The sequence below is a fragment of the Limulus polyphemus genome, unplaced genomic scaffold (genome assembly GCF_000517525.1).
Source record: "Limulus polyphemus unplaced genomic scaffold, Limulus_polyphemus-2.1.2 Scaffold26, whole genome shotgun sequence".
Lineage (NCBI taxonomy): Eukaryota > Metazoa > Arthropoda > Merostomata > Xiphosura > Limulidae > Limulus > Limulus polyphemus.
The window spans coordinates 1,726,834-1,749,382 of record NW_013665636.1 but is presented as its reverse complement, the minus strand read 5'-3'; the positions used below and the strand labels follow the sequence as shown (position 1 = coordinate 1,749,382).

General features: G+C 32.5%; 2 protein-coding genes across 3 annotated transcripts in view; one reads left to right on the top strand and one right to left on the bottom strand.

The window, feature by feature from the left end:
- Nucleotides 1–311: 311 nt before the first annotated feature.
- LOC106459224 (suppressor of SWI4 1 homolog) lies at nt 312–13,049 on the top strand. The gene is made up of 4 exons (XM_022385872.1): nt 312–411; nt 498–719; nt 5,404–5,547; nt 12,268–13,049. The coding sequence occupies exons 2-4, from the start codon at nt 523–525 to the stop codon at nt 12,500–12,502; spliced, it is 576 nt and encodes a 191-aa protein (XP_022241580.1). The 5' UTR covers nt 312–411; nt 498–522; the 3' UTR covers nt 12,503–13,049.
- A 3,439-nt stretch (nt 13,050–16,488) lies between these two features.
- LOC106459282 (ras GTPase-activating protein-binding protein 1-like) overlaps nt 16,489–22,549 on the bottom strand; it is a 40,924-nt gene continuing 34,863 nt past the window's right edge. For both annotated transcript variants that reach the window (XM_013918896.2, XM_022385859.1), the window contains exon 10: nt 16,489–17,113. In XM_013918896.2, coding sequence (XP_013774350.1) covers nt 16,916–17,113 — 198 coding nt within the window. In that variant the 3' untranslated portion in view covers nt 16,489–16,915. The remainder of the gene's footprint in view (nt 17,114–22,549) is intronic.

Sequence of the window (22,549 nt, the reverse complement as noted above, 5' to 3'; positions counted from 1 at the left end):
ATATTCATTTTGTTTAAAGATGCACATACGTTATATCTTTTTAATATAAGGTGTGAAGTTTTGCTATTGTTCATTTGGTTTGTGGCTAGAATGAAAGAAGTCAAAATTTGTAATAATGGTAAGAAAGAAAGTTCGGCCAAGTGCTTTCCAATCTTCCTTGGTACTCATCTATACACTGTGATACTGTTAGTTTGTATTAATGAGCAAGTTTTTATGATTTATATGTGTGTGTGTGAGAGAGAGTATTTTGTTTAAAAGCCCTTTTTAAAATATTTTAGTACCTAAAGTTTTTATTTCAGTGTGCAGTTATAAATTTATTTTTCTCTCATTTTAGGTGAATCTAAACATAATTCGAAGGTGTGTTCTTTTGAACTACAACCCCAATGAAAACACCATTGACTTCAGGCATTAGTAAGTACTTTTTTAATTATAAATCACTTGAAAATCTGTGTTTTTTTTGTATGCTGATTTAAGGAATTCAATAACTTTTTTTGTAGCACCATCAAGGTAGCACCTTGTGGAATGAGTAAAGCTGTGAAGAAACTAATTCAAAGTAAAATTCCTGACTTAAGTCAGTACAGAGATGTCAGTGAGTTTATTATGAAGTCAGGAAATTTGTCTGAAAGTGAGGCTGAAGTAGATGGTCCAGAAAACCAAGTCATACTCCCACAGAATATTTCCAGTCGTGGAAACATTGCATCTCATAAAAGTTCACTAAGGTATTTATTCATGTTATGGGTTTATTGACTTAAAATACTTGCTCATTTCACTAAAGCAGTAGATTTTTCACGATAGGTTTATGCTTAAGTTTAGTTTTATTGGAAGATAATTATGGAAATACACTGATGATACACTTACAGGATTCACATAGAATGAATAGATATTGTGGAAATATCAAACTCATTTTGGATGTGTGGAAGGACTTGTGAGTTCTTATACAGAGAATGTGTTGAGTGAAGTACACATCAAATAGTGGGTATTATGCACTTTTTAAGCACAGATGTACACATGCAAGCTTTGGTGTTAACATCATGTAACCTTACTAATTAAATTGTGTATTTAAGTGTAAGTACACAAGTATATATGTTTATATATATACATATGCTTATTCACACATCTTATTGTATTTTAATATGAGTACATTTAAGTATGTATGTATTTATTTATGTATTTGTTCATACATATATTCCAACTTTCAAATGTCTTTTTATTGTCAGTAGCTTCTTGCCTAATGTATTTTTTTAAAGCTCTTAAGAAAGAATATGACAGTTATTGGTTGAAATTATTCAGGAACTATGAACTATCAAATGTCATAAGTAAATATTGGATTCTGTCTTTGTCCATCCATTTATGTAATTCCATATTTTTAAAGATTGATATGTTTATAGTTTAGTTTATTTAACCATCCTACAAGTTTTATAATGTGAATTTTTTTTTGTAGTCAGTTTCTTTTAACTAAACTAAGGTTTCCTGTATGGATGTTTCAGTATTTTATTCAGTTAAGACATGGTATAGCATTAATAGGTTGAAGGTATTTAGAAATGACAAACCTCGAGTACCATAAGTGTATTTTGGGTCTGAAGTTATTTACTACCTATAAAATTTAGAAACTCATTTAAAACTAGCAAATAAACAATTAAAACAAAGTGCTCAGCAGGAATTCCTACAGACTGAAATAATCAACAAGCTTAGAACTAAGAAAATGTTTTATAAGGGTTTATGTCATTGTTTTAATGAACTTAAACAAACATTGCACTTGTTTAAAAAAATTGCAATTTTTACGGTAAGGAATACTGATTTTAATTATTACAATGTTTCAACCTAGAATATTAAATCATCATCAAGTAACAGTTACACTTGATAAACAAGGCTACATAACTTCTGATATTAGAAACTGCTAATTATAGAACTTCTCAATTCTAAGGACTGCCAAAAATTCATAAAACATCTACTAAGATGCATTTCATAATGTCAACCTATTCTTCCACTATATCCTTGAAAAATATCTGACCTGGATCATTTCACCATACAACAACTCTGATAACAGTATCAAAAATATCCCATATTATATTGAGTCCTTAACAAAATTTAGATCCAAAGCACAAAATGTCAAGTTTTGATCCACAAAGTCTGTCTACCCAAATTCCAAGAAAGAATGCATACAAACTTGATATTAAACTAATTATCACAAACCCAAAATGCAAAATTTCTACATGCTCATCAAACCTTCCAACTTTATTTAACCTTGTCACAAAGATCTGTTTCAAATTCATTGAAATTACATGTCAAATCAATGGTATCTGTATGGGCAAAACACCTTTTTAATTTTAAAAAGGCCTTAAACACAGTCATCTCCAAACCCTTATATTGGTTAAGGTATGTTGACAACGTTTTCTGTGGTTGCAACTCTGACAAAGAAAACGAAATCTTCTCAAATCACATCACCACATACAACCTAACATTCATTTTAAAATTGAAAATTAAGGAAATGTCTACATAAACTTTTTAAACATCCTGCTCTGTATAACAACTCAAAAGGCCTAACACACATGTAAAATGAATGTAAAAGGAACATTTTTGACCATGGGCATTAAAGGACTAGTCCGGGCAATATTACTAATAGCAGCCCATTAATTTTTCACATGTTGCATACTGGCTAAACAAAAATGCATCAAATGTACTAGCCCACCAGGCAATTGCCCAATGTCCCATTCCACTCCTGTTTTCGACATTATTTTCTCAGCTGCTGGTGAAAGAATCTTGTGCCATCAAGGCAATATGCCCAACTATTAATGTCCAAGATTATTAACTTACAATTTGAATTAATTTGAACTTTATTTTGTATTGATATATTGTTCCAGAAGTTTTGTATTACTCCCTACAATTCAGCCAAGTTGGTTATTTCGATGTAAATTAATAAAGCCTTAATAATATTTATATCATGATTTTTTTCTAGACCAAGCCATTGTTGTATGTGTTTAATATTCTCACATTTGTTGCATGCTCAGGATCACAATCTTGCTGGAAAATGAATCTTTGCCCAACAGGTCTTGTTCCTGACATGATGGATAAGAATGTACTTGTCAAGAGTCAAATTGCCAACAATTTTGTATAGATCTCCAAGACCATTGGGTGAGATGTAGTCCACACTTGTATTGGCTTCTCATCACAGTAAATGTTGTACATTGACAGTAATATTGTTTTCATATCGGCCATGAAACAAACTGTGCTTGATTATTACCAAATCATTTCAATTTATATTCATGTGTAGAGATAATTTATCCTCCAGCTATTCTCATTCCATTGTTTGAAGTGTGATACCCATTTCAGTGGTTTTTGAGCTACATGCTAGTGTGCATCTTATAGTTCTAGATGTAACTTTCACACCTGTACTTACAGCTGTATAATTTTCATTGGTACAAACAACTTCATCAACACTAGTTATCTGTCACACAGGTGATTACATGGCTAATAAAATGGTGTGAAAAGTTCCTTAGTATTATATCAGACAGTACTATCAACATGAAGATATCTTGGCAATTACAGTGTACATATTGCTCATCTTTTGAACCTGTTTTATAGGTAATGTCATGAATCTGGAGATATGCCTTACAGTAAAGATGCAGTGGAAAGAGTGTGCAAAGCTCTCACATTCTAAATATCTTATTCACTGACATCCAGAATAGACAGAAAGAGTTAAGTGGCTCTTTGAAACTTGGTGAAAATACACTGGGACTCCTTGTTTTGTCCTACAAGTGGTCCAAACAAATTTTGCCTTCCATGTCTATCCTGGAAAGAGTTGTCAAGGTCCAAGTCCTGGACAGCATCATCTTCAGGTGAGAATTAAGAAAATGGTCAATCTCTCTCCTTGAATCAGACCTTCCAAAAATGAGTCTTGTTCCGTGTCTTTTCAACAACAGCCAAGTAACCTACTTCTCAACTCTGAAAAGAAACAAATCATGAATACCTTAAAAAAAAATGAGGAAGATACACTTCATCCAGCTCAAACATTCTCCTTTCTTGTAAGTGGGAAAGAATCATTTCCTGGAAAAGTGTGTTGATGCAGATATGCCTAATGTTGATGAGAGACATATATTGTCTGACTTGGCTCAATACCCAAACCAAAGAAGATCTATGTGTGCGTGTCTGTATGATGGGAGTGATGACTCAGAGGTGGAAAGATTGTTAAATTTGAAATGGTAGATATATATATATATGGGGGAAGTATTAATTGAGCAAAGATGATGCTACTGTCTTCAATCCCCTTTCATCTTCTACAGTAACCAAAAGAGATTGTGATTTTGTGTGAACTAGTGACTCACTTCAGAGGGAGTTGTCATTCTAATGAATATGGTTTCATAATCTAAAGATTTTGGCCAAAGTAACTCAAGACAGGAGATCAAGCATAAGAACAGGCATGTTCCACTTCAAAGCGAGTTTGAATATTTTAAAGATTTAAAGTATTCTGATGATATATTGCTGCAATCTTAAGAAGTGAACAGAGAGAGGAATCTGAGAAGATTAAAAACAAAATTGAAGAGAAACGGGAATATCAAAATGTAGATGGAGACAAATTCTGTCATGAACTAAGAATAATTAAAATTACCTATTTAAAAGCAGTTTTTAAATTATGTCAAAACATTGTGTGTATTTTGGTTTGAAAATATTTTCAAACAACTTTCCTTGGACATATTTTTTAAAAGGATTTCAATTAAATATGGTCAAAGACAGTACATAAGTTAAATAAACTAAAAACACAACAATCTTCAATTATTGTGCACTTTTTAACATTGCAGTGTTTGTAATTTAGTATTAATAGGAAATCACAAATTATTACTTTGAATCAACATGTTTTTATTAAAAAGTGAAGTGAAAATATCTACTGTAGTTAACATTAGAAAAACCTTTTTTTCTTTTACTTTTGAAGAATATTAAGTTTTGTGTCCATCTTCAGACCAGTAACAAAGGGTTTAATCATCAATAATAAACTATTATTGTTGGAAGAACTACTTGACTACTAATAATTATTTCTGTTTGAAACGCACCTCAACACAATACAGCCTTTCTACGTAAATAGGAATGCTGTAAAGTATAAATTATTATTGTGGATAGCACTGTGGTGTGTTAAGTCACTAGTAATTTTAGAAGGTTTGATGATAGGTAACTGAAAATATAAACATTATCTTTTTTCAAATTTTTTCTTTCCTGTGTTGGTACACAGGATGTCAGTATCCGCTTCATCATTATTGAACACTGATGCTCAGATTAACAGCAACACAACCCCACTCTTTGATTTACATAACTTTAATTAGTACTGTTTGTTAAGAATTTTATTCTTCTGCAAAGTTCCAATAAGAAAAAATAAGGGATTTTATAAATGGTAATTTGAGTTTTCTCACCTAGGTTAATAGAGCTTGGTCCTCGTTTAAAACTGCAGTTGATTAAAATAGAAGAAGGCTTAATGGAAGGAGAAATCTTATTTCATGAGCTGGTGGAAAAATCTCAAGAAGAAATTAAGATTCTGAGAGCAGCAAAAGAACGAAAAAGGTGAGAATCGAAAAATCGCATTTTACATGTATTTATTAAGACATTTCAAAATGTTTATTAATTTCATATTTTCCAAAAAGAAATATAATTATAAAATGTAAATACTAAGTAATTGTTTGTATTTATTTGAAGTAAATTTGATGGCTCTGGAATTTCTTAAAAGTATTTTTTATCGATATATATATATATACACTGGATGCCGCTTATTGTGATTACTTTCGGACACAGTTGCGTTGATAACAGTAACCAAAATGATAACGTTAACCGATGAAATACAAATTTGGCAGTTACAATAATGTTTATTGATATAGGGTAGCAAACATATTACCTTAAAGTTTGAAAGCTGGATTTTTACGTTTATTGACATATTTGAAAACAATTAAAACAAGCATTAGAAAAATTCATTTAAAGTTGACTGTCTACTATTTTTTTGGAACAATTCATTAATAAAACTTTTATATTCATACTGTTTATGAAACTCACCTGATCTTTGCCTCCTTCTGCCACATCATTGGTTCGTTTACATGAGCATCTTGTTCACGAACATTAGTAAACCAAAGTTTTAATGATGATTCAACCTGGTCGTCTTTTCCACTGCTCTTTCTCTTACAGTTTAGGTTTTCATTCTGTTATGTTCCCCTTTCAATGTCAACTCGATTTTATTTTAATTTTACACAAAAGAGGGTAGGAAATTTTTAATTGCACTGATGCATTATGTTGCTCCATTTTTGGTAATTTTTCTTAGTGTTCTAAAATGGCAACTTTTTCTTTAAGGGTTAGATCTTTACTTTTCTTATGCACTTCTTCCATTATTAAAGAGGGTTAACAAAAATTGAAATCTGTAAGAGCACCGTCTTTCAAGAAGGAATGAGAACAACTAATTATGGAAAGGAAATGGCAAAAGTGTAGGGGATCTTGATGACAACTTAGCCATGCCCTATTTTATGGTGAACCTTTCTCGGGTTGCTTGACCTTAAGATGGTTAAGCTGATTAAAAGTGATAACAAAAAACCAAGTGCTGATTACAATAAACAATGTTTTTCCTATGTATTTTATATATTTGGTCAGGACTTAGTTATTCTCATAACATTATCTGTGATCACAATAAGTGGCATCCAGTGTATATATATAAATCAGAATTATCCAGGAGACCCTGGTGTCATAAATTCTAGTGAGGAATTCACTGAACCAATTTTGATGAGATCTGGTAGATATACTCAGATTGAATTTAATGGATAAGTACTCAGATGAATAGTTAAAATTTGATGGCCATTCACATTGGATGTCTTAATGCAGTGAATGATGGCTCAACTGAATAAGGAGGTCAGTTGCAAAATGCATGCAACCAAAAAAAATTTGGAAAGATTTAACACTGTGCATAACTTGGATACCTTTGTATCTGTTCATGTGTTATGGCTCAAAACAGTGAAAGAGAGTGGTCCCTGCTCCCATTTACAACCAAGCATTGCCAAGTTCTTTTGCTTGTTTAGGCGCTGCTTTTTTTGCTCTTATCTTGCTAAAATACTATGATGAATATGGCATATTTTTCTTCAGAATGACTTTTAATCCATTATTTTCACAGTTAATTATGTTTGCTGGTTGTCGCATTTTTTTCAGTCATCTTTCTAATACATTGTATACTCATTATTTTCATATTCTTGGATTTTTAAAAACTAATTGAGATTGATGTGTGATCCCTCTTCAGGTTTGGCCTTGGTGTTAGACTTTATCTCATAAGAAACATACATATGTAGTGTTGGTAAACTGTCTACCAAGATTTACATCAATATTGCCTTGATCCTTAAAGGTATGATAGAGTACCATGGTATGATTACTATTGTATGTTCTATCAGTGGACCTTGTAGATGATATGTAGAGTTGGTAAACTGTCTGTCAGGACTAAAGACCTTACTATCACCAGTGAGCACCTTTTATGTAACATATACACACCTGCATATGAAATTTCATTTTTTTTTCTGGTCATCCCAATATATAGGTTTTTCAAAGAATTTGTCATCCCTTGAGACATTAACCAAGACTTCTTTCTCCTGTAATTTTCTTTCTTTTCTATTTTAAGATTTATTACTAGTCTTTGTTTGCATTAAATGCTACGAGATCATAAAAGTGTGGGAACAACTACTGATGAAAGTCATCTTTGAAAATAACTATAACAATGTTTAAGTACCATTAGACAGAGTATATAACAAGCTTTTTACATCATTATAAATGGAATTAAATGGTGTAAGAAGAAATTTATGGTGTCGTATGAAAGTGTAGTACGTGGAGTGAAGAACAACAGAATTTAGTGGGATGTTTAGAAGACTTCAGAACAAATAACAAATATGGAATTTTTTTCAGTTTCATTAGACATTATTTCATTCCTGAAAAATTTTGATGTTAAATTGCATTTTTTTTCTATGACAAGACATCAGGTAAGGCTTATTGGATTTTAGAGTACAGTAATAATGGCAAAATATTCTGGTGACTTAAATCCTTATCTACTGAACATCATTGTTAACTTTATTGTATTCAAATAATGCACCTAAACAAAATAACTTATAATTTATTGAGATTTCTAATGATATTATTGGTGAAAATATTGTTCCCTAGCCTGACTTAAAACCATTGTAAAAAATCAGATCTTACGTTACTGATAAATATTTATCAGTTTATGTCAAGTTTCTTATAATTTATTGTCAGAAGTGATGACTGCTGCAATCAGCAAAATAAAGAAAACATTTAATGAAAGTCAGTCAATTGCCAATATATAAAATGAAATTTTCTAATCAACAATTAAAAAAATGAAAATTCTAAAAACGTTTTTTTAATGTTTTTCAAAAATGTCTCAAAAAATGAGGGACATTTCATGACATAATATACAATATCTGGTTTTGACTTTAAAAATTCATATAATTTGATGTCATTTTTCTATTATTTGTTAGGTTTTTGGTTATGTACTTCCATTGTGAGAAGGAAAAAATTGTGGAATATCAGTGATATGTTTTTTCACACTCTACCCAATCAACTTTCCTTTCTTCATTACAGTTACTTAGGTTTTTAAAAAAAAAATCATCTTGTGCTATAATGTAGCTTACATTCTGATACAATATCTTACTCTGCTAACAAAATAGTTTTTTCTCTATTAGTGCTGCAACACAACCTCTATTGTAACCAGCACTCTTTCCACATTTGCACTCATTAATCACATTTCAAATGGCAGTATTACTGTACAAACGTGCTTGTTTTTGCTCGCAAGTTTGTTTATATTTTCCTTTACCATGTGTTTATTTCTGAAACAATTGAGTAATAGGATTAGATTACGCACATTGTAGACATGGGATGCTCAGTAAGACCGCTAGGAGTTCTCTTTAGTGGTCTTTTGCTTCCTAAGTATGTTCATCCCAGAATTGTACACTCATGGACACACGAGTAAAGCAGACTCTTCCTATCACAGACCTGACATGCAATTTCAGATGCTGTCAGGTATTGGTTGATCAACTCAGTCAGTGTGGTAGCTCTGCTTTTCAAAATAGGGTATCGCGACCTCCCGTTGCACTGTCTCTGGTGATGCAGTCCTTCAGACTCTCCAATGCATTTTTCCCCCTTTCTTTTAGTGGAGTATGTAAGTCCTTGCCACTTTCCAGTTCCTAGCCACTGGGGTGGTGGACCATGGAGGCCTGTCCTACTGAGTGATGCATGTATCACTCATTTGAGAATAGGGTGGTGGTATTCTACAGGTATCAATGGCAAATAGCACTTCCTACCACAGACCTGATGTACAATTCCAGATACTGCCAGGTTTTAGTTGTAGCACTATTACATATTAATACATTTATATCTGACAAATTGTCTTTTTCCCACCATGGCATTTTTACTTTCTACCATCCTCTAGACGTACATTCCCAGTGGGTCAGGTGTTGGTTAGAGATGGTCCAGCTAAGTAAGTCCTCACTTGTGTTCTGGCCTGATCCCTCCTCCTACTGTAGACTGAACGAAAAATACTCAATGCCACCAGTTTTTGGACTGGAGATGCACCCTACTCTTCCTACTGTCAGCTGGATGTCGGTTCCTGGGAGATCTGGTGTTTGTTATAGCTAGATACAGCACGTGTATTCCCACTCATGTACTAGCGGGTATCCTCCTCCTACCATGGACTAGAAGAACCATACCCAATGCTGCCAGGTTTTGGACCTGAAATGTCATCCCACTGGATTGGTTTGTGGTGGATCAGGTGTTGGTGGAAATACATGCAAGTGGAAGCAAATTTTGGTATGGAAGCTCGTTTTCCCTACTAATTTCCATTTCATGGTGAAGAGGTAGATGATCCTCTGCCTACAGCAGAACTGTTGTACATTTCCAGGTACAGCCAGGTATTGGATGATGATCTGTCGTACCCTAACCACTCGACACCCAAGAGTCCCATTAACCGTACCTGCCTGGACATTATTTAGTGCACATGTTACGAGATTTAGTGGCTTACATTCAAAATTTTATTAAACTACTTTTTGTGTATGTTACACCAATTAGTATAGCATAAAATTGTAGCTAATAATTTATATTCTAATAGTATATAAGTTTTAAGTTATTAATTTTATAAGGCAATTTTTAAAAAATCCTGAATTTCCCCTAGTGTGAGAAAGATGACACATTTTCTGTAGACATTCCATCTTCTCTATTTTATCCATCACTCCTCCAATAAATATAAAATTTAAAGTAAATTACTCACTATAAAATCGTCATTGCTCAGAAAAACCATAATTTTCATAGCTCTTAATTCTGTTTGGTTACAGAGTCATCAAATAGAAAATCAGACCCCTCTTGCTACACCCACCTGTCACATCCTTTCTTTCAGGATTTGTTGATAGTCCTCTCTAATTGTTTAATTGTATATTATATATAATCAATAGAAAGCCAAGGTTTTCATCTATCAAATGGCGTGTTATTTTACATTGTGTTCTGAACAAAGAAATATCAATTTCACTTTTAGTACAAGCTTTGTTCTCATGGGAAAGATAAGGATATTGTTTGCTTTTTGCGTGTTATTATTCTATGTTCTTTGGTGCATTATTTAATTAAGTACAAATTACTTAGTGCATTACTACCATTAATAAAAAAAAAAAGTAGGGTTAAATGTCATCAACAGTCGATAGAAGAAAAAAAGAAGACACGGGTAAGTACTTCATTTCATGTTTATTCTTTATTTATATAACTAATATTTAAGAATAGGGATCTCGTTAGGTTAGATTAGGTAAAATAAAAAATATATATACATATAACAAAAATGTTTCACAATTCATGTACATGAGCATCTCTTGCGTAATGTGAGATGCTCATTCCCTAAGTAATTTACAACTTATAATGGTGCAAATAGTAGTTAGAAATGGTTGAAAGGGCAATAAAATTTAATACTAAATAGATGCGTACTGTTAAGAGTTTAAAGCTACTTAGGATAAACGAATATAGTTTCATGTTGCAATTTGAAGTCATTCTAGCAAGAAAAAGAGGATAATTTAGATTCCCATTTTTTGGGTGGTTACAAGGTCAGTCAAATTGACCAACCTGGTATACAGTTAGGGTAGAGAAAATAACAGATAAATTATAAAGTTTTATTGAAAACAAACTTTTGAAATGCACTTAAGAGGTTTTAGAGATTACACAAATGAAATTTGAGATTTTTGAGATGAAGAAAAGTATTTTTAATCTTACCATGAAAATCATTTTGCATACAGACTATTCAAAATATTTTACCAAAAATATTACTTTTTATATATTGAAGACTTATAATGTTTACTGAAAGACTGCAAAATTTCATAAAGATATACACGTATGTTAAAAAGTCAGTAGTATCAAACTTATAAAGACTAAATGAGTACAAAAGAGATCACATGGTCGGTCAAATCGACTGAACTCATATTGAGAGTTGATCAGTAATACGTATTATGGGATTCATTCATGGTTTTCTGCCTTTAATGTTTGCAACACAGTCATAAAAGAGTGAGGAGTATACTTGGATCAAACGTGGTGCAGTCTTTTGCTGAATTGTAATATAATTTTTTTTTTGGTTCCTCACTTCATGGTCTCTCTTTGGGCACTTCCTAAAGGGGGATCATTTTTCACAAGCCCTCTACCCGTTCAGTGTGGGATTCTAGCTATTTTTTGAGTAGAGGTAAGATATTGTATAGTAAGATAACATTTTCCTAAACTGCAAATGTATTTCCAATACTTACCTCTTATCACATATCCCACCCAGTTTCCCCACTTCTGTTGATATGTGGTGTAGGTCTTCTGACCAATCTGAAAGTGAATAACAAGTGCAAATGTTGAGAGGGCACTGGTTACGATACAGGTTGTGCTATGCTCCTATTGGTGGAGAGCTGCTGCATAATCATTTACATGTGGATATGCAGAAGCAGGAGGTGGAAGGCTAGTGGCGAGTGTTGAAAATTTGCACTGGTAGAGGGTAGTACTAATTGAGAAAAGCTATTTTGTGAAAGGAGGTAAGTATCTACTGGAAATACATTTTCAGTTTAGGAAAATGTTAACTTTTGGATAATACAGAATAACAGAAGAGCTCAAATGATCTTAAGTCAGCAAGATGTACAATGTGTAGTTAAATCTGGGTAAATTTTGGATATGGATGTTATGTTTTAAACTTTGTCATTTGAGTGTTTCAACAAAATGTCTAAAGTTATGTGTACTAAATAAATCGTGAACTAACAGGAAAATCAAAGAAAAACGAAGGAAACAACAAGAACAGAACAAAAGGAGAAAGGAGGACATAAAAAATGAACATAAAGAACATTCACTTGCTGGAATTAAAAGAAAACAAGAACTGGAGAAACAAGTTGAAAATTATGATGAAAAAGATGAAGATAAGCAATGGTTTATTCAGGAAGTAGGAGAAGAACCTGATCCTGATTTGTTTATTTCTAAAAAGAAAAAAAGATTATGTTAGGACTTAAAATAAAAGTTGTTTTTTTATCAGTGAGACTGACTATATGTATGCATACTTGTTCTGCTGCATATTTTGTACATACTTTTTCTACAGCATTCTAACCAGAATTATTGCTAATGGCCCAAATAAAAACATTGGAGAAAGTATATGACCAGCATGTATCTAACCAGTAAGTTTTATCACACACAAACTGAATGCCAATCATATGATGGAAAATAATGATTAATTCTCCTTCTCAAAATTATATCTCAATAAATGTTTTATGAACATTTTTTCTAAAAATTAATTATAATCTAGTAACTATATGTATGGAGATTGACTATTCTATTTCTAGTATTTCAAGAAACCTTTTTTTTATGGATATTTGGTCATCTCTTTTAAGTATTGCTTGATTAGCATTTTGACTTCTGTAAATTTTTAAGTTATGTTCTTGGTAAATCCTTATAGGTTGAAACGTGAAGAAAGTGATTCTCAAAGACATATTTCTACTTGGTAAACTGTATGACCTGGCAAATTATTAATGTGATATTAAAGGCGGTGAATCGTATTATGAATTTCAGGGTTTTCTCTTGGGACTGTTTTCGTGGTTTTGTTAGCCTGCTGAACTGAAGAAGCATGTTTTAATTTATGCATTTTCAAAATTGAAATTTGCTGTGGGTTAAACATGCAGGTTATTGTAGAGTTGTAGTCAAAGGTTCCAATTGGACAAAATTTGGTGATGTTGCATAAATGTGTCTGCTTGACAACTAAGCAAACATAAAGGGTAATTTCAGCCAATGATTATGAATTTTGTGCGAATCCAAACCTGGCACCGGATTTTGTATTTCTGGACCTTGGAATTCCTGGGCACCACGTTTGAAACTGTTCATACCTCCAAGTTAGTGGGACCAAATACTGCACACATTTTTATGTGCTACAGACAGATATAAAATGGTTGTTTTCGGGTAAGGATACCTCTTTGGGTGGCTGTAAAAGTACTTGAGGATAATGGAGGTGCTTGATCAGTACACTGAAGCCTCTGTAAATCATGGGCAGCCCTTTGAACACTGCAGCAAGACACAGATATATTGTATGCAGGTCATATTAATCCCAATACTTAACTGTAGTATAAAAATCGTCCAATGCTGATATACAGTTTTATGTTTTACTTATACAATGTACATATTTCAGATTTACAGCTGAACACATAATGCAGGTTTTTAAGACATTAAGAAATATTTAAATGTTGCATGATGTTTCTTTAAGAAAAATCATTAATATGGAAAGATAAGACCTACTGTGCAGTGTTTCCCAGTAAGTTTAAAAGTGTAAATCTATTATATAAAGATGAAAAACCATCCGTACTGATCGACACAGTTTGCACAAGACGACAGCACTTTCTGCTGTGACAAGCAAGTTTGTCTTTGTAAAATCCTTTGAATCATATATATATATATAATGGATGATGCACTACTTTGGGCATGGAATTAGATTTGAGGATAGGTTGGTAGAGGTCATGATGAGTGAAAATTGAATTAGGTATACATTCTTGGTATTGCTGGCAGCAAATGTGAAAACCTATTTTTAGAACTCAACTTCCATCCTGCCTGTATGACTTTCTGAGCATGTTTTAGCCATTATTAGAGGAGAGGACTATCCCATATTGATAAGACTCCCACCAACACCACCCTTATTTGGTTCTGCTAGCTCTAACACCATGAGCATTTGTGTAGAAAAACACAATGCGACTTAATATAGGATGATTGTTGGAAGGTTAGAGGACTAAAGCTTTTACATCTGTAAGTCCACAGACAGATTGCTGTGCCACTGGAGGAGCTTGTAATTTTTACTAAAAGCTTGCCAAATTATTCGGAGATATATTTCTAAATTCAGAATTATTCTAAAAATTATTGTAACATTAATATGTGTACTTTAAATGATATGGTGTTGGTTTTGTCGACCAATGGTATGCACATTAAGTTAGAAAAAACAAAAAACATTCATGTTTAATGTCTTGCTCACTACTAAAATTAAAGCCACTATGGAACACAAACTCACTTGTGCCACGGGGCCTTCCTCATCTTGCTCATTACTTGAAATTAAAATCGGCAATCACATCAAGTGGCCATCTTGCTAACATGTCAAGCAGCCCCATCTTGATCATCTTGCTCATTACTTGAAATTAAAATCGGCAATCACATCAAGTGGCCATCTTGCTAACATGTCAAGCAGCCCCATCTTGATCATCTTACTTGAATTTAAAGTCAACATTCAAGTCAAATGATCTCATCTTCGTTATTTGAACATAAAGCAGCCTCCCCTTCCTCATTATCTAAACATACAGCTGACACTTCAAGTGGCCTTACCTTGCACATCATTTGAACCTAAAGTCAACACTTGCATCAGATCGCCTCATTTTGCTAATTATTTGGAACTAAGGCCAAAAATCACGTGAAGTGGGCTCATCTTGCTCTTAAATCAAAAATAAAGTCTTTTATGAAATTTTACTGTGGTTGTTTGAATCTAAAACTATTAAATTAAAAAAAGCTTGTTATTGTAGTATTCCACATTACATTTTGCCAGTAGGTAAGTGGATAAAGTTCCACAATAATATGAGATTCTTACGGAAGTACATAACAATCATAAGATGTGTACTCCTCAAACTGGTGATCTTCACTAAGGACATGATAATGGTACTAGGCATTCTGTAATACTGTAACCAGAACACATTTTACTGAAGAACTAGCTTTGCTAATAGAAATATATTCCAATTCAAGACTCCAAAAATATAGCATTACCCAGGCCAATAGAATAGTCTCATGTTTAATTCAGTGTTTTCACTGTCATTGACTCTGCACATTATGCCAGGCAGTGTGAAAAATTAAGTCTAATGATCACTTACAGAGGCAAACTTACACTAGCCCCGAGATAAATGACAACCTAAAGACAGGATTAGCACTATTCTCAGGTAGGTATCTCTGACACAATAGAATTTCTAACAGTTCTATGTGAATAAAAATGTTATGAAAGGTTTACAGCCATAATGTTGTATTCTCTAGATTTGCATGTCAAACATTATCCAATTTCATTATGAGCTCATATTATTTACAAAAACCCAGATAAAATTAAAGTAGGTAGAATTTATACAATTAAAAAAATTCAGTGTGAATGCAGACATTTATGAATATTCGAAATTCTGTTTATGGGTGACTGATTAATTTTTAATTACAGAATGGCCATCAAAAGACTAATGCAGAGCAAGATTTAAACAATCTGAAATATAATTTTATAAATTAATATATTATTTTAACTTGGTATTTCTCCACATAATGTCACTAACAACAATATAATTGTTCTCACTCTTAACTATACATCCAAAATATCAGAAACCGTTCTAGTCAACCACCAAAACCAACATGTTTTTATTTTAATCATATTTATCACTGGTTTATTACAATTAATTAATTATGATATATAAATATTTCAACATACAAAGTGTTACTGGAAAAAAAATTAGTTGTTGCTTTTAAAACTGTACAGTGTAGTGAAGAGTTAGCTTAATGTGATTTTTAACAGAAAAAATGTAGCTTGTGTTAAAAACAGTCTAGCAATATTAACATGATGCAAATGTTATAGGTTGTAGAAATGAAATATTAACAATAAGCTTATTCCTTGAATTAGATATTACAAATTGGGGTGTTCAAAGTGGATGTTTTATGAAAATTGTTTTATTGTACAAAATCTGAACATTTTTTCAGAATTTGAAGAATTTTAGAGAAAACAGTTCTATAAAATATAAACTACTTGTTATTAACGTGTAACTGAAAACACTGGACTGAATAATTCATGACAATATTTATTATTTCATTAAATTACATGTGTAAGATATATAAAAATTGATGATGATTGGCTGATATTTACATTGGAACCTGGAGCACCATCACTGATCTGTTGACTGAATGCAAGAACTGAGTCATACAAACACAGACAAAAGTTAAACAAAAAAGATCTGAAAGATTAGTCTTGTTTTCTTTACTCAGTACAAACAAATCACTATCTTATAGTGGGATGTAGTACATCAATTATGTAAATCACTGTGAACAGAATTAGTTTGGGCAATAATGAAGTTTTGAATTAATTTTTTAAGAAGGCAATGTCACTACAAAGCCATGATGTTAAGTAATGACATAACTAGCTTTTATGTAAACCTCACAATATGCAGTCACTTTGTTATCTATCCATTTTCACAATGAAAGTTGTTCTGACTGAGGACTTGGGGACTGGAAAGGGCCAACTCAAACAAAAAATGAAATTAAAGTAGTCCCTGTTCTTTGTATACATGGTTTCCCTAGATTTACAATAAATAGGGTACCAGTCGACCACAGCTGATCAACATTTACTGTTATAGTCTTCTTTCACATCTCAAAACACCGATTAGCGTCGAGGAAAATAATTTCCTCGTCCTCCACCCCTGTCTCCACGTCCCATTCCTCTGCCTCCAAATCGACTTCGACCCATCATCCCTCCTTTCCCTCCACCAAGTCTACCATCTCCCCCACCACCTGGACGCTGTTCTCTTGGCTTTGTTTTCTTTTCTTCCACATTCAGTCGGTGATTGTTGAAGTATATAGGCTGGAAAATATCATAAATTCTCTTAAAACAATTCTTTATCTTCATGGAGGGTTACATTATGAAATGAGCACTTGACCTAAGGTCTGTGTATTCATTCACACTGCTTTACAAAAATTTGCCTTTTGTACTGTTTTAATTTTTTTTTTTTTACAAAGAAATACTTTTTAATTAAACATTCAACTAAAAAACCAAATCTTGCGTAAAATAAGAACTTAAGTTCTAAACTGCATTTTTATTCCAAGTTTATTGAAAATAAATTTGAATTGCTATTGAATGTTACACTGTTAATATAGGCTAGTAACCATGACAAGTGGCGTTTCAATGAGAAAAATACTAGAACTTTTCAAACATAGGCTACTGCAGTTTCCAATCAATTAGAAACAAACTCTACATAATTAGAAGCATGAATATAAAGTTTGAACCTCTTAGCTTGAGTTGCTGAGATATCAATAAAGTATCAAACCTATCAGAGAAACCCCTCCCCTCTTTCGATTTAGAGATTGTTTGCTAATCATCCTTACATGGAAGAAAACAAGACAGTGAAACACATGCCAAATTAAAGCAAGTTTACCCATGAATATGTTTGGGCAATGGACCTTCATTAGATTTTTAATGAGAAAACGGCTTTTAGAAGAAATAAGATAAAGAAAACCTGGCTCAAGAACATATTTTTAAGGGAAAATAAAATGTACTGTATGAGAATACTTGTGTATGGAGAAGTAACTAAAAGAAAACTAGTTCAGTAAAGTTGGAAGAAATAAAGAAAACTGAAAAAAAAGAAAGTTAAAGCAATATGATATTAAAAAAATAAGTAGACCATGAATAAAAGCAAAAATTGGTTAGATATAAAAGCAATAATAAAATACTAATAATTAAAGAATAAAAGTGAACATTAAAAAAATTGTCTAGCAAGATACAACAATAAAGGGTATGGGAATTGAATACAAAAAAAAAGTAATATATGCGAGATGTGACTTATTAAACAAAAAAGTTATTGGAGTGTGTACATTTGGGTTTTGTAGCATAAAACATTTATTACAGATCATACAAAAATATCAGGTTTTATGAAATGTTTGAATGACTTTTGCATTTGAAATTTTCCATTGGGGCCAGATATGGATGGTGTGGTGCCAACATATTACCATGTGACATTTCTTTCTGGACAACATGATATACCCGAGTTCACACTTGGAGTTGATTTCTGGATGATATTGCGGACCAAGACAAGTGTACATTCTTTAAAATATTAGAAGTTGTAATTGTCTTGCCTATTCAATTATTTTATTACCAGATCAGATTTATTCTGTCACCACATGTAATATCAAAGAACTTGTAAGCAATCTATGTTTTTAAATGGTCGAATTCTTAAATTCATATTTCTTCTAACGACATTTTTACAAGACTTTTCGTTATTTTATGCTATGTGAAACTTGGTACAATTGCTACATCATTTTTATTGGCACTTACCTTTGCCATAGTATTAGGCCAATGATATTAAGTTACAGTACACCAAACTACAACAACAAGATTCTTTGGTGGAACTCTTTCCAACTTACATGTTCAACACTAACTACAGTGTGCCAGAGAAGAGAAACAGCCTCCGTTAAGCTTTGACAAACACATCCACAGGTCTGTACATCACTTTAATATGTCATAACTCTCTTAAAAAGTTAAAAAAGCAAAACTATGTAACCTAGGTAATAAAACACAAGATCCTCATTCCACCTAAATTAGTCTAAAAAAGAATTTAGTCATCACAACTTTTGCCAATTTATCATTCACTAACAAAAAAAAAAAAAGTCTTCAGCAAAGGTCTCTTCTAAATGTTTCAACCAGAAATCCAAGCAGACTAAGAAATTTTACTGTAGGTTAAGATCAGATGTTAATTTTACAAAATTACCCCCTCCCCTCTACTAACTATATCAATAAGCCTTTACATTAATACTGTGTGAGAATCTCTTCTTGACATAGCGAAACCAACCTCCAGAAGTTGATCAACAACCCCACATGTACAAAGTAACTACCTTTGAAAATGATAGCAAACATATGACCTCCAATATGATACTTCTTTCCCTGTCAGGGTCAGCATCTTCCATATCTAAGTTAATCTACAAGTGAACACCACCACTGTTTTTTTAAAAAGTTAAAAAAAAGGAATTTACATGGACACCATCATGTAGAACCTTCACTAATTTAGTATATTCTATAAAAAAAAAGTCATAATGATATAAACAAATTAGATTTACAAAGTAAACCTAAAAGCAGTAATTTGACCCCTAATGAACAAAAAATCTTGCTAAAATTTTCTAAATGACAAAACATCATAATTAAACCTGCTGATGAAGGTGCCAGAAGAGAAGAATGATGCAAAGATTTGTATGTTGCTAATACTGAAAAACAACTTACTGATACTCTTTTTAATAGCCTCCTAACCATCAACCTGACCCTCCTTCACCTCAAAATTAAAACAACCATTAATTTCATTAACACGAGTAACTTGCCACCAGATGCTACCAACTGTCAGTAATCCAAGAATTCTGGAATTTCACCTTTTTTCCTAAAATCCATAAACCAGGGAATTCTGGTTACCTAATAATTTTCACCTGTAACTGCTCCAGTGAATTAATTTCTTCATTGTCTCACTTCCATAAAAGGCACAACACATGCACTTCAAATTTTCAACAACTTCCAGTTTACTTAGTGACCATTATATATTTGCCATTAACATTTAACTGTTGTACACGATTCCCCACGACAGAGATGTTACTCGGCTCTGTAATCTTCACTAGACCCTCCAGCTCATACCCTTTTATGTTTTGCCAAATTTGTATCAACCTTGAAAAGGTTCTCCTTTAATGGCAAGTATTACCTACAAATAAAAGGTGTTGGGTCCTTCATATGCTTCAGTATTTGTTACTTATACATATAAATTCAATTTTCTTCACCTATCAAGGAACACTTCCAACTCTTAACAAACACTACACTGATGACATTGTTGGTGCAACTAACACGTCCTTGTGTGAATTAAAAAACTTTAGTGTTTCCTCTTTCCATCCCCTGCTTACCTTCACTTGGTCAGTTCCTCAATAACATTTTAGACATTCAAAACATTTCCTTTCAAGGCCACTGTTTATTTACATCAGTCAAATACAAACCCATTGATTCCCACTCTCATCTTTGCAATGACTCCTTCCATCCATGCCATACATTTCAGTCACTTCCACATTCTCAATTCCTAAGACTGTATAGAATTTGCAGTGTATAAAGTGGCTACAAATCAAAATCTGAATAAGTGAAAGATTTTTTTTATGTGTACACCAAGAATAAACCCGAAATCTAAGTCTACAAACTTTCAGATACTAACTATCTTTACTTACTAGACCAATACCAGATCATCAAACTGACATATTTTTTTGTGTTCTAAAATGCATATTTGAAATTATATAAATTATATTCTTGGGCACAAAAAAACCTGTAAAGCTTAGGGAAAGACAGCTTCCAATTTCATGAGCACAAACAAGTTTGACAGTGCAGTAAATAACAAAATTAGCTAAGATGTAAATGTTAGCAACTTTTCACGTTAACCTATAAAAGCTTAGTAAAATAAAACTATAAATTTCATTAGCTTGAGGTAAAGGTCACATTTAGCTATGTGTATCTAGTGTTTCGCCTGCTTTACATTTACAGTCTTCAGAAAACAGCTAATTAATCTTGCAGTGGTTTATTGCAGTTTTCTTTTTTACTAATAATGCTACTGCTCCAGTGGGTATAAAATATTGCAATAATATGATAAAAGTAAACAGATGTGAAAAGGTTAAACAGACTTGTAATGTTTACTAAATGACCTGCCAAAGTTTGTGAAGACACACATAATAAATTCAGTTATAGAAAGTACATAGTTTCTGGTCCAGGGTCAGCCAACCTGCTCTGAAAGAGTTAGTTACTTTTTGATACTAACTATTTTAGCTACTAATCTGCTGCTGTTTTCAGAACTATTCCTGTGGTTGTTGCAATACAGAAGCTGTTGTGCTATTTGCTCATGTTTTCAAGAGGAGTAATCAGATTCCTTCACTTCTGTATTATCTTGACTGAGTGTACTATCAGTTAGATGAACGTAAAAGGCTTATTTCATATATATACCTATATTTTAGTATTATTCCAATTTATCAGTCTGCAGATATAGCAGTAATAAAGTCTTTTGTATATTACGCTCCTGAATTTTAACTTTTGTTTCTCCAATACATTGGAATCCACATTACAAGGGATATCATAAATATTGTTTTTGCTCTCTAATAGTGTGTAGGCTACTAACAACTAAGACAATGAATAATATCCAATTATAAATACTCCACTCAAACATATATATTAGGGTGGTCCTTATATTTGAAGTTCTGATTTACAACACTCTCATCTCCCTCATTTTGTTCCAACATATAAGTAATTAACAACAAATTTTATCCATATTGAATAACATTTTGGAATTGCTCAAGGTATTTGAAATTTTATTTTGTAGCTCACATTATTTCTGCAAATTCTGAATATGCTAGAATGTTGAAGAACATTCCATATATAAATAATCCATGCTGTCACTTTTTATTTCTGGAACATTCTGTATTACATGACAGTAGTTCCTAGAATTTCTGTGAAGGTATACAAGCATTTAAGGAAATTCTTCTGTATCATTTCAATTGACACTGTATCAGTGTATCACTGCAAGTGGATACTGCAACAAATAAGAGTACACTTAAAGTGCTGTGTGTTTTTTTTCTAATAACAAAACATTACAGAACACAGTTGATGAAAGCTCAATGGTTGTGATCAAGGAGGCTGTAGGTTTTTGGAATAAGGCTTGATGTTCTTGATGAATTGGATTTCATGCCATTATCAAACTGGAGAAGCTTTCTGGAAAAATGGACAAAACTGAAGAAAAATGTAAAAGGAAAACTAAAACATAATGAAGCAGAGTTTGTCAGTAATCTGAATGACCTTTCTGACATCAATCATAGAGGTACTCTGACTCGGATGAAATTCCAAGAAAACAAGGATTTTTCATGCTCAGAGGAAATGATAATGTCAAGAATGCACGAACCAGGTATATAGGGTTCTTTATTTAAACGAATCAAGGACTGAGAAAAGAATTGAGGCAAGTATGGACAGGAAATGACATGAAGAGCAGAAAGAGCAAACCTTGATGAAACTGTTAGTTGTTGGGAATCATCCCACAGTACTGATGATGAGGTTGGTGGATACAGTACCAGTAACAGAGATGAGGATAGAGAAGCAATTGAAGAATCATTATCTTCTAAACCTAAAAAGAGAGCAAGAAGAAATATTATCCCTCCAAATGTAGCAGTAGGTATGGACAGAATTAAGCTGAGTGACAGAAAAGCAACATTTGTCCTTACTGCCACAACTCGCAGCTTTGGTCATGATATG

Excerpts from the sequence above, each read along its gene's own strand:
- LOC106459224 (XM_022385872.1), top strand. The coding sequence starts at position 523 with ATGAGTAAAGCTGTGAAGAAACTAATTCAAAGTAAAATTCCTGACTTA. Across the intron at positions 720-5,403 it reads TCTCATAAAAGTTCACTAAG|GTTAATAGAGCTTGGTCCTC; the intron begins GTATTTATTCAT and ends TTTCTCACCTAG. Across the intron at positions 5,548-12,267 it reads GCAGCAAAAGAACGAAAAAG|GAAAATCAAAGAAAAACGAA; the intron begins GTGAGAATCGAA and ends GTGAACTAACAG.